The 13,748-nt window shown below is 41.9% G+C and overlaps 1 protein-coding gene across 1 annotated transcript in view; it reads left to right on the top strand.

The window, feature by feature from the left end:
• Positions 1 to 13,748, top strand: part of ARHGAP9 (Rho GTPase activating protein 9) — a 744,735-nt gene that overhangs the window by 189,517 nt on the left and 541,470 nt on the right. The window contains exon 5 of the mRNA XM_078688987.1: positions 12,031 to 12,273. Within this exon, the coding sequence (XP_078545113.1) occupies positions 12,031 to 12,273 (243 nt within the window). The remainder of the gene's footprint in view (positions 1 to 12,030; positions 12,274 to 13,748) is intronic.

The following is a 13,748-nucleotide window of genomic DNA, read 5'->3' as shown; positions in this document are numbered from 1 at the left end:
GAGTGGAATGTACTCATAGCCTTATAGACCTTCTGCCTTGGGCTATACCAGTTGGTAAAGGCCCTCTCCCTCCTTATAGGTCTCGGCCGCAATTCGGGATCATGGCCTTTGTCAACCAGTATAGCGCTTGGCAGCCGGCTCTAATAAGTCTATCAGTTAGAGCATCGGCCTTATCTGGATACGGTTGTTTGTCGCCATGATTTGATTTAAAATTTCACTATGCACTAGAAAAGCAGCCATTTCACTTCTTAAAGTAGTAATTTTAAATTACTTAGTAAAGGCCTTTATTCTAACCCAAAGTTGCCATGATGCAGAACGAGCTTTTTGTTATACCACAAGTCCCAGTCCACAGGGATTAGTGCGCTGTCAGAAAATCAAATGTATTTTGACAAACACATATCTTTAAATATTGAATGCTTACATTACCTAATGCAGAATATAACCACCTGGCAAACATGTTGCATAGCACGCCCTTCAGCTGTTAACACAATCCTTTTAAATGTTTTAGCCCGGACCACTGTTTACCTATCTCTGCCTAATAATAAGGTGTCCACAATACCACAAACATTCACACCCATACAAACATGATCATACTCAGGACAGGAATAGAATGTGGGAAGGACTGAACAATCTCAAATCTCAATAAATGCATGAAGTCAGTGAAGTTGAACCTGACTTCATGTTCATGTGTGACCTGCTGCACTGATCGATCGAATCTGTGTTCCGGACCGCGGATTTTGTCATAAAGCAGCACCCCGTATTAGCCCTGTAACAGTCACAGTCTAGTGATGAAATTGACGCAGCCCGTTATTCTTTCTTCCCAGAAAGGCATGCACAGCAAGCCGGTCGTGTCTTTTTGGCGCAGGCTATGTCGCAAAGAGAAGCGTTAAGCAATCGTTCTGTTCGCCTGTTGGATTTTTTTTTATTTTATTTGCACACTGGTTGCACCAGCGAAGTGAGGAAGTGCCTTCTTTCCTTTTCTGCAACGACTAAGAACAGGATGTGGACAGAGCTGATACAGGGAGGGGCGAGAGCTGCCACTGACTATGCAGTTGCAGTAAAGGTATTCGACTTGAGGAGGAGAACCGCCAGAAAGTCCCAAAGAAGAGTAAAGTAGGAAGACATTGGGCAGAACGGCATCTTTTTGCGGCAAACATCAGCTGCAAAAAGGAGTATCCTTCACTTCACTCCTGCCTCTTGGGTGTGTCAGATAGGTAATTGCTGCTTGTTTTATATTGTGATGATGACTGGATGAGATGGGCTGGTTGCAGGCTTTTTTGTTACATTGAAGGCGGCCACTACTGCGGGTCCTTTGACAAGGTATGTGTGTAGTACATAGGCTGTATCAAGAACTAGGTGGCAGATGTAGACTTTAAAAAGGCTATCTTTGATAAATGCAGTATATGTTGTAGGATTTCTAGATCGAACCCAGAAAATTAAGATGGATCATGAAGGGCTATGTAGTTGGGTAAATAGGCAGGCCATATAGGTCTTAAAGGCCTTTCTATGCTGTCGCATTCTACGAACCCGCATAACTTGGAAGTGCGTCCGGGTACACACCCCCCTGCTGCACAATATGTTTTCTGTATATTTCGAAATTTTCCAAATTCGATTTTATTACTTATTGCGTTTGTACATGTTCTTGTTTCTTATTAGTGCTAATAAATGTCTGAAAAGTAACACATTGTCACCTGAATAGGACACCTCAAAAAAGAAAACATCGAGTTCAGTGTAGCAGAAATAATTGCTCCTGACACAAATTGGAAGACACATGTTTGTGGAGCTCGCCTTTTAAGACTGCTCCTATAGTGGCTGTTGAACTGTTTCGAATGCCGCAAATGCCTCGGGGGTAGAGTAGAGTGCACAGAAGGAAGACCTGCCAGGGTACTTGGCTGGTTGAATTGCGACTATTGCTTCTCCTACTCTGCCAAGATCAGGAAACATGCAGTACCTTCTTCATTTCTTTCCCCCTCACAGTCTAACATAATGTGTGGTGAGTCCTACCACCTCACAGTACGATCATGTATTATCCCCTCCTTGGGATGCCCAATAAAGTTGTGCTTTATCCACCATTGATCACCATGTTTAGCAGGGGCACCTTTTTATTTGCCTTATTCCTGAAGGAAGAATTCCGCCAGCCAGAATTTCTCAGAGGTGTGCGAACAACACCTCCCCACACAGGCTGAGCATAGTCCTAGGTTGTTACTATGCAGATGCGGATTATCATATTGGCTGTTAGGGGTGCTGGCAGCAGGCGAATGGTCTTTTGGATAACTTTTCAGAGCTGTGGATTTCCACACTAGGATGGCGGTCGCGCACTTGTAGACACCTCGCTGTGGTGTCTGTGCCCTGATAATGCGGCTATTTAGGAATGTTTTGCTTAAGATTGAATGGATGTGAAGCTATGATCTAGGGAAAGCATCCCCAAAGGAACAGATGTAGTTTGCTCGGCAGCGGCTTCATGGCTCATGGCCACTACTCCAGGTGGCATATGAGCAGATAACAAGTTAAAGGTTCTGCCTGGGTGCTCAGCAGGATTGGAGGCAGTGTTGGCCTTTCCAGGGAACCTTCCTCCATAATCTACCGTCATTATTGAGAGCTCCAAAACAAGGGAGACAGTATTCCCTAAAAGCGACCAGGAAGTGAACCAGTATGTTCGAAGACAGTGAGAGTGAGAGAGACCACTGGGATCCCCCTATTGAAACTTCTTTTCTCTACTTTATGTCAGTGCCACCTCTGACACTTCAAAAGTAGCCTGTCTCTGTCCTCTGCTGGATTTCACTCCGCCAACCAGAGAGGGCTTTATTATTTAGGTGTTCATCAGTATCAGGTGGACACCTTTCAGGTGTTTTTTTCAGCTGTACCGGAGGGGGTGTGATTGTATTTGGTAAGGTGGGGTTTCAGACTGAAGTCTTTCCTTTTGGTAACAGCAGTTTCTGTGGTCCCTCTGGGATATTTCACAATGACAGACTGAAGACGGACGGATTCCAGAAGAACAGCCTTCTGATTCTCATTCTGTCCTTCTGTGGTGAGAAGCTGTCTGGGTCTCGGCTAAACGAGGCATTCTCAAACGTCATGCCTAGTATTTTCGTTCTAAAACTAAACCTGTTTCCTTTAGGGCTTTTTCTCTCAGACAGCAGTATAGAAGATAGCACGGTCGGGGAAACTTAAGGGTATTTACAAAGGATTCAGATCCGCCTGCTACTCAAAGCCTGCACAGCGTTCCTGTTCAGGACTGCTATTTAGCCTGGGAAAGATGTAAGATGGCATGTACTCCTACATGGAACCCAGAGGCATTAGCAATGGTGCGCCTGTCATGAGATTATCCTGAACTTTGTAAAATGAAAAGAAACGATCTAAAACGTGTGCATTACACTTGTAAGGTGATATATTTATTGCCTATTATTATTACATTCGCAATTGAAACAGTACCCACTGGTATAGTTAATGCCAAAAGCACATTTAATTGTTTTTGGGCAAATATTCACATTAAGTTCAGAAACAACAATTGAACATATATTGAGGAAAGAAGGGGTTACTACCAGGTAGTGTGAAGAGAAGTGAAGAGATTGGTGCTCATGTGAAAGGACAAAAAATGTCCGAAAAAATATATAAGAAAGCAATATTTCTACTGTATAATACCAAGCTAAGGCCAAAGTCCTTAGTTTTGAAAGGCCCTGCCTCTGTCTGTCGTTCACAACATAGCCATTATCCTTGTTTTATCATTACACAGCGATACTTCATCTGTGATCATGGTTGAGGGGAGGGGGGTACATAGGGTACAGGGTACAAGGGTACAGACTCCAATGGGGGGGGGTGTTGACAACCCCCCCCCCCAATTGGGGTCTGTACTCTATGTTCCCCCCTCCCCTCAACCATGATCACAGATGAAGTATCGCTGTGTAATGATCCAAACTTAATGTGAAGCACTGGTCTGAAGTATTGATTGCTACCCACCCCTTGGCTAATCCTGACACTACAGCTGCTAACAAAGATTTTAATCTGTGGATTGAACACTCTCTGGATACAGTGCTTCCCAGGAAATCCAAAATGCAAAAGATCGGCTCAACCAATCACCCTTGGTTTGGCCCCGAACTCCGTAGACTCAAACAGAGTTGCAAAAGAGAGGAAAGACAATGGAGGAAAGACTATAGTTCGGAGAAAAAAACCAACTACAGGGCCTCTATCAATGCCTATAAATCCGCTCTTAAGGCAGCTAAGACTGCCTTCTATGCAGAGAAAATCATCTCCTCCCCTAACGCACCTAAAGAGATTTTCAGGATTGTTAAATCCCTTTTGAAGGCCCCAGACCCCCCCCCAGTCTCAGATGCAACGGGATCCCGCTGCGAAGAATTAGCAACCTTCTTTCTCACCAAAATCCCAAAAATACTCTTGTTCTTTCCCCCCAGTCCTACTCCTGATCCATCCCTGCAGCTTGAAACATCCCCGCAAAACAATGCTCCCAAATTGACATCCTTCACTCCCCTTACAGAGGAACTGCTCCCTTCTCTTTTTAACGCAATAAAAAGTGGTTCGCCACTTGATCCTGCCCCAATCAGCATCCTAAAAGCAGCACTGCCTGCCATCAATTCACCCATCATCAACCTGGTCCACTCCTCGATCGAATCGGGCATAGTCCCAAGGGACTGGAAATTGGCCATGGTCAAACCGCTAATAAAAAAACCTCACCTTGACCCGGGAGATCTATCCAATTATCGTCCAATATCCCTCCTCCCGGGGATCAGCAAGCTGGTGGAAAGATTTGTAAACCGTCAACTGTCCTCCTTTCTGGAAACCTTCAAGCTCCTCCACCCCTCTCAGACAGGTTTCCGCCCTGGACAAGGGACGGAGACGACACTCGTCAAAGTGGTCGAGGAGGATCCTAGACGCCGGAGGTGACGTGGCGATCATCCCCCTAGACCTTAGCGCCGCCTTTGATACGGTGAATCACTGTATCCTTCTAACCCATCTAAACAAACTCGGAGTCTCAGGAAAGGCCCTGGCCTGGTTGGAATCATTCCTTCAGGAAAGGCATTTTCAGGTGTTCGTAGGGAATTCCCACTCATGGGAACATTCCAGCCCGAACTGCCAAGTCATGTCTTCCCTGGACCGGAATCAAGCATCCTAGGACCGGTTTCTGGCTATCAGCCGTCTTCAGCCAGGATAGCTTGACTTCAGTGGCTTAGTGAACACAGGACCCACATCTGGGCATACGCCTCCCACATAGGGTGAACAGCAAAACACACAAGATGATGGACGGAATGTTGCACAATGGCAAAACATTCACCCCCAGTCACAGATCTGGGTTTAATCCATCGTTATTTAGCTCACCAAGCCACCCCAGTTCAGGCATGACCATATGCAAATCAGTCTTGGCCCTGTGCCTCATGGGAACATTCCAGCCCGAACTGCCAAGTCATGTCTTCCCTGGACCGGAATCAAGCATCCTAGGACCAGTTTCTGGCTATCAGCCGTCTTCAGCCAGGATAGCTTGACTTCAGTGGCTTAGGGAGCACGGGACCCACGTCTGGGCATACCCTTCCCACATAGGGTGAACAGCAAAACACACAAGATGATAGACGGAATGTTGCACAATGGCAAGGCTGATTTGCATATGGCCATGTCTGTACTGGGGTGGTGTGGAGTGCAAAAAAACGATGGATTTAGGCCCAGATCTCTGTAATGGGGTGAATGTATGACATTGTTCTGCATTCTGTCCATCAAGTGTTGTTTTTACATTTGTCACCCCGAGTGGGATGGGTATGCTCAGACGTGAGTCTCATGCTCTCCACACCACTGGAGTCAAGCTATCCTGGCTGAGGATGGCTGATAGCCAGAAACTGGTCCTAAGATGCTTGATTCCGGTCCAGGAAAGACATGGCTTGGCAGTTCGGGCTGGACTGTTCCCATGAGGCACAGGGTCAAGGCTGATTTGCATATGGCCATGTCTGAACTGGGGTGGTGTGGAGTGCAAAAAAAGATGGATTTAGGCCCAGATCTCTGTACTGGGGTGAATATATGACATTGTTCTGCATTCTGCCATTGATTGTTTTTGCACCAATCCCGAAACAGGCACCAGACCTTGGTGAACTTACATCTGGCTTCTTGGACCACAGCGATGAAGTATCGAAATATGTAAATCGAAGATCCATTGGCATATACATGCAAGAAATAGGTAACTAAAATAAGTCTTACATGGTGGCAAAGAACAAGTCGCATTTTTGTCTAAAAACCTTAAAAGTGTACATAGCAACATAGATGTTCTCCCGGCGGGTGAGCCTGGTCTCCTGTCCACCCAAGATGTAATTGTAACGACCTCTTTAGATTCAAGTACTTCAGATTGATGATAGTCCTCTAAAATGGATCCATTTCCCCTTCCTTTACTGTGGTTTTGTAGACAGCCCCTGGCTTTGTTGAGGTATTGTAAGAGTTTTAATTATGATGGCTGGGTAAGAACACCTGCCTATGTACTGTGTGTGGCTTCATTAGGTTTGTCAATTTGCGATGCCTTCTTCTGTGAGTGGTGCCAGCGTGAACTACTAGATCTATAACTCTCCAGTGCTGCTGTATTACTGGACACATTCTTCATGTAATCTGATGTTAATTTAGCATAAAGGCTATGCCTGGCTCTTCGAATGACCTAACGGAGCTGATCACACCCTCCCTTCAGCACCTTGAGACCCTAACAGGTGAGTAGTGTGCTCTACAAATCCTTGATTAAGTGATTGATGGAGTCCACTTGGCCAACACACAGTTCACCAAAAGTGTCTCAACTTCCATAGGATTGTGCACTTGCCAATTTAGCTAGGAGGGCAGAACAGACAATGCTGTTTTACTCCGACTTTAAAAAGTTCATTCTGGAGGGCAGTACATGCATTGCAATAATGATAGGCTCTCTGGCAATCACAGTGTCATTTTCTATGACAAGATATGGAAAAACTAGGGGACCGTACAACAGAAACAGAAAAAAAGTTTTCTGATTTTGAAAACAGGAAGGTAGAGCAAAGGAGTTCAATGGGAAAATGTGTAATACACTAAAGCATAACATAGACAAGCTAAATGATTTTGAGGAAAGATAATGGAGAAATGTCAACAGTTGGGCCTTACTGAAGAAAGAAGCATATCCAATAACGACCTTTCTCGAGGACTTCATCTCTTCATTGCATATAGATTTGGTTAATGACCTACAAGTAACCAGAGCTTATTGGACCCCAGACAAGCAACAACCTCCTGGATAATTTCCCTAAGTAGTCATGATGATCAGCTGTTGAGCACCATAGATAACATCAGACTTCATATAGTAGCCAGAAAAAAGATGAATCCGACTTATTACGCCAACAGTTGTTTGGTAATTCCAGAGGAGGGAATACTAGCACAGCACATGAGATGCTCATTTGACAGAGACCAGGTTCATCTTTCCTACTCCACTTAACGAGATTGAGTGGTCAGGGAGGAACTACAGGTCCACATGAGGGACCAATTTAATGAACTCGTTTTTTCTACCCTGACAGGGTGCAGTGATTTGGTTAAATGCATTGTTGTGCTATACATGTGGAAGGGTGTAATAAAAATAAATAAATAATAACTTGTTTTTATATATGGGATAAGGTAATCCCTGATGTACTTTAAAATAATATTGGAAGTCACAGATAAGTTCTATAACCATAAAAAGGAACGAGGCCAAATGTACAATACAGGGTCACACCATAATCCTTCCCACAAACTACTTAAATCCTTGGTGTGGTGCTCGTTCATATGAAAGAGATAGGATGTTTGTAAACTTGAAGATTAACATTAGAATCTATAGTGCAAAACTAAACACACCAGAAAAGCAGTTTGGAATTGTTGCAAAAAGATATTCTAATACATTTTATGCAATTTAGAGTTAAAACAATACTGTAGCTCAGAATGTGTAGAAACATGCTGAGATTCTGACTTTCTTATAATTAACTATAGCATGAAAAAAAACATGTTACCCTTTCTGTTTACCACTGTTCATCTAAAATAACAAAGCTCAAGAAGGAAAAGCCACATTTCATTTTTGTATTTTAAATTGCAGCTTCAGTTTCATTCTGTGACCTTCCTTTCCTCTTGGCGGCTGGCTCTGGCAGCAGGAACTGTGATGTCAGAACTCAACAGTAATAACTTCTTACAGTTGAGGGGTTATTTCATTTTGGCTATGCCATTCACTTATCACAGGTGTCTAGGCACGTCACAAGTGGCCTGTAATATGGAAATTTGAGACTGACATTTATGCAGGGACAGTTGGCGGACAAAATAGAGTGTTTCATACCACATTTCCACCATTTATACATGCTATAAATAATTTTTTTTGCCATAAGCCAAGTTACTCAATTTATGACCTTGAAAGATGGACGTCTGATCGGCGTTGACGGAATTTGAATTTGTCTTAAGACGTGAAAGATGACTTAAACTGACCATTATTTCTGCTCATGGAGGAACTGCAGAAAGAACTTGGTACCTCAAGCCAGTCTGCGTTCGGACATGTACAGAGTGTTTGACACTGTGGACTGACTGGCTGGCTGTGTAAGTCAGAAACTTTGAGAAGGTTCAGAATTGGAGATACATAGCGTTGGGGACTTTGCTATACACAGAAGAAGTCGATTTGAGTGTTAAAACAAATAGTCAACGCCGCCTGAAATTATCCCGTTTCAGGAATGTCCTCTGCCACATTCATGTTTGCATTGTGATTGAACCTGTGGTGCAACTGTTGCAGCCAAGAATAATATCCAGATTATAATAAAGATTGGGATAGATGAAATACCCTGTTGTGATTGTGATAAATATTGGGCTAGATGAAATACCATGTTGTGATTGTGATAAACATTGGGATAGATGAAATACTCTGTTGGGACTGTAATAAAGAATAAGATAAATGAAACCAATGATTCAACACACATATGTTTGTAGTTACAGAACATTAAAGTGTGCTGTCCAGATTCCCGGGAAACGGGACTGAATCAGTGTTGTAAGCGCAAAAGAAGAGGTCCCCTACTAATTAGGATTTGTTCCTTAAAGTAGGGAAATTAACAATAAATGTACAGATGTAAGGCAACCAGTCAAAACACAATCATACAGTGTTGATCAATGGACAATGGACAGTCAGAAAGAATCAAAGACAACAAATTATTTATCAAAAGTACAAAATGAACATTTTATTCAGTGTTAAATAGTTAAGAAAAATGTAACAATCATTCATTCACTTGCATGTCCACCCTACATACTCACAGACATACTGAAAGCAGTTTAAAAACATTGTTAGTATGTTAACCAATTGCTCAATACTTATGGATAGACAATTTATATAGAGAACAATTTCAGTTTGAAACAGTGTGGCACAAATTTAATTGACAGGTGGTATTCTACACGCATTTCGGCACTACAAGAGTGCTTTCGTCAGGAAAAAGGGGCCACAGTAGAAAGCGGTGATGAGTCTGTGAAATAGAAGTTGTCTTATCAGTAAAGTAAGTTCTGTCATGACTGCATTGAACAATAAATATACAATAGTATGCATTGAAACAGGGAAAAGAGACATCAAATGGGTAGAGAAGGAGAGATGACTGAGTATGTATGCTTCAGTAAAAAGAATAATAGGTTGGCATCAGATTTGTGAAAACAATAGTGGAAAGTGGTGAAGGGAACCCAATCGTGAAATATAAAAGATAAGAATGAAAAAAGGACACCCGAAGGTTTGTGAATATACACGATATTGACCCATCTTCGTGTCGATATTGCATGCTTCCTTTATTGTATTGGAAAGATGGTGAATCTAAAATGTACCTATGTTCAGCGGTATATGAAGTACCAGTCAGATTAAACGGTTAACGAAGATACTGCGAGTCTTGAGTATATCCTAAACCATAAATGTTACACACATTTAGAGTTTATATCAGATGTCCTTTTACAGATCTTTTTTTATTTTTTGATGTCTAACTAATAGTTACCTTAATAGTCAAAAGAAGGGGGAATGGTCTGACTGTAAACAGCAGTAAAATAAACAAAAGATCTGTAAAAGGACATCTGATATAAACTCTAAATATGTGTAACATTTATGGTTTAGTTTATACTCAAGACTCGCAGTATCTTCGTTGACCGTTTAATCTGACTGGTCCTCCATGTACTGCTGAACATTGGTACATTTTAGATTCACCATTTTTCTAATACAATAAAGAAAGCATGCAATTTCGACACGAACATGGGTCACTATTGTGTATATACACAAACCTGCTGGTGTCCTTTTTTCATTCTTATCTTTTATATTTCATGATTGGATTCCCTTCACCAATTTCCACTATTGTTTTCACAAATCTGATGCCAACCTATTATTCTTTTTACTGAAGCATGCATACTCAGTCATCTATCCTTCTCTACCCGTTTGATGTCTCTTTTCCCTGTTTCAATGCATACTATTGTATATTTATTGTTCAATACAGTCATGGCAGAACCTACTTTACTGATAAGACAAATTCAATTTCACAGACTCATCACCGCTTTCTACTGTGGCCCCTTTTTCCTGACAAAGGCACTCTTGTTATGCCGAAACACACGTAGAATACCACCTGTCAACTAAATTCGTGCCACACTGTTTCAAACTGAAATTGTTCTCTATATAAATTTTCAATCCATAAGTATTGAGTAATTGGTTAACATACCTACAATGTTTTTAAACTGTTTTTAGTATGTCTGTGAGTATGTATGGTGGACATGCAAGTGAATTAATGATTGTTACATTTTTCTTAACTACTTAACTCTGAATAAAATGTTCATTTTGTACTTTTGATAAATAATTTGTTGTCTTTGGTACTTTCTGACTGTCCATTGTCCATTGATCAACACAGTATTATTGAGTTTTGACTGAATCAGTGTTGTATCCATTGCCTGGTGTAGATGTGCAAACATGAGTGTCTTTCCTTTAGAAATTAGCACGTTTCCTAATAATCTCTGGAAATAAGTGAGACACTGTATGGAAATTGTATACAAAGAAAATCTGATTAACATACCTGATGTCCCAGGTGGGCCAGATAGCACTGGCTAAGAAGGCCGTGGTCCCCAGACCATGGTACGCATTGCAGTGCTTACCTGTGGTGATCCCACACACAGTCTTGAAAAACTCGATTTCCCATGGTTACGGTTGCTTCTGAACTCTGTCTACCAAGACAGAGCGCAAGTATCTTGATTCCAGCATTCTGGTTTTGCCTCTTGTTACACTATGTAGTATCTTGGGTCACAGAAGAAAACATAAACCTGGTTCCTGCTGGTGTTGCGGTTGCAAGTGGATTCCCAATTAAAATATTGCTCACACAGTTCCAGACAGTATGTAAAGTTTGGATTAACGCAAGGAAATCTCCAACTATTAATATATGTAACTCCTACTTTGGAGCTATCCAACGTAGTGGCATAACTTTGCTATCAATTCAGGTGTCAAGTAGCAGGACAGCTAACTTTCCTTTCACATATGTACAATAAGGATACATTTCTGATATTCCATTTATGCTGTAAATTGGAGTTATGAGTTACACATTTTTAACATAGGGCAAGGATCGAGTAAAAATGGTGGGGTTCATTTCAACTTTGATGGAGGGTTCTTTTGAGTGTTTGTGAGTTTTCTGTTCAACTTGTGTTGTGGGGTGCGGCTTCTGGGAAGCCTAGAGACATATGAGAAGAAATTATTCATGCACTATGCAGTGCAACTTTCCGGTACATGATTTTCTATGGAGAACAAAAGTGCTGGCCATAGATTGGTAGGGAGTTTCTGGACTATTTCCTATGACTAGTTATTTCCAAACATTCTGACAGTGGTAAGCTCATCTGAACTATAGCGCATGGGAAACTTGCACAAGAGCACAGGGTGTCACTGTGCAGCTTGCTTATAAATACTAGATTTGTGTCGATAACAAGTTATCTCTGCTAGAGTAAAGATCAAGTCGTTCTGCCCTAGTGGTCTGCTACTGGATGACTGTTCATTTGAAGTAATTTTAAGCTAACTTCAGTTTGCTTGTTCTCCTTCAGTTGCCCTCTCATGAACCCGTCATGGAAATTCCTGCGGCTGAGTCTCCACTCTATACTAACCTAGAGGAGTTGAGAAACGTGAAGGCGGATCCCCCGACACCCACTTGCACACCCATGCAAGTTCTTGATGTCTGGGAGAAGCATTTGGACCCCAGAACATCAAGGACCTACTTCTTCAATTTAGAAACCAAGGAGAAGTCATGGAAGCCCCCAAGGAAGGGGCGCAATGAGAGTCCAGAACAGGTACAACCCAGGCTCTTTTGCTTCTGCACGTATTATTGTGTTTGGTGATGAACCTCACTGTCTCCTCACAGAGCAGTCGGGGATTGTCAGGCTTTATCAGGGACTGAAGGTGTGTAAAGCTGTACCTCTACACTTTAGTTGCTGCATTGTTAGAATATTCTGATTTAATTTTCTCAAAAAATCCTCATTCCTCCTTTCTTCACCCTCAGTCTTCTTTACCCTGCTTCTTTACCACAAAGCTGAACGTTAGGTTCGCAGTGATCGGGAACATGACCTGTTATGCGTGTTGGAATTCTCCTTAGCATTAAGCTGTTGAATAGCTATGTGTGTGTGATACAGCTACCGTTTTTTTTGGGGGAATCTCAGATAAGCAGGGCGCTCTACCTAGTGTGTATGTTGGGAGTGTCTAAATGGCTAAGTGAGGGTATGGTGCGTAAGAGTGAACGGAAAAGCCCTTAGCCGTTCAATAGGAAAGTCTAAAAGGACTCTCACAATAACAGAAACAGCAATACTCTCACACACAAACACAAGGTATAACACTGGTGGTCATGTAATGGTAAACATAAAACATATGTAGCCAAAAAGTAGACAGATGCAATTGCCGGATATAATCTTAACGTGGGTTGTTTAATTGGGTCCACAACCAGCCGACACGTGTTTCGTCGTGTGGGAATGAATCACAACGACTCTTCAGGGCTGGCAACAAAAAACATAAAGAGATGTATCTAGAATTTGTCTAGAATTCGTAATAATATACAGCACATTAGTGTAGAAGGAAATAGTGACTCAAGGTGACTTGTTTATACACCTCTAAAGTGCCGCTATTCCCCATAGATCATGGATGGAATAGAAGTGATTTGTGTGGTCTAGGTGACTGTTATAAGAGAAAAGAACAATCCAACTCTGCATATGTACATAATATCTCAATTCTCTTATATGACATGTTTAGTCAAAAAAGTAAGTGATGCGTAGCCGAGGATTACAATTCTCACTACAGTGGTATTACATGTGCTGTATTAAACACTAATACATAACAGAACAGGTCTCAGAGTGAAAGTGACATAAACGTGGTACAAGCTCTGAACTAAACAAAATGTGGCTGCATGCAGGTTTAGGTGTGCAAAGTGAAGAAAATTAATTTAACTCAGTGTCTAAAAGCTGAACGGGAAGAAAGAGTGCCTACCTTGTGGCACAACCTACAGTCATGTAGGTCCAGAAGATAAAGATTCGCTTAGGTAGGAATCTGTGTGAGACGAGAATGAGAAACATAAGAAGGGGCACCGATATCTCAAGTGATCATCACAGCTGAGAGAGAAGATTTTAATGATGGCTTACCAATGGTTCTATATGGTATTCGTACGTGTATCAATATTTCAGAGTCAAGTATTCCAAAGATAATATCGGTGTGGTCATCTATCAATTTCGAGCGCACCGGGTAAGCGTGTGCTCAATAGATTAACACTGCTAAGAAAGGA

Source organism: Lissotriton helveticus, chromosome 1_1 (assembly GCF_964261635.1).
Source record: "Lissotriton helveticus chromosome 1_1, aLisHel1.1, whole genome shotgun sequence".
Classification (NCBI taxonomy): Eukaryota; Metazoa; Chordata; class Amphibia; order Caudata; family Salamandridae; genus Lissotriton; species Lissotriton helveticus.
This window is presented reverse-complemented; position numbering and strand designations above follow the sequence as displayed.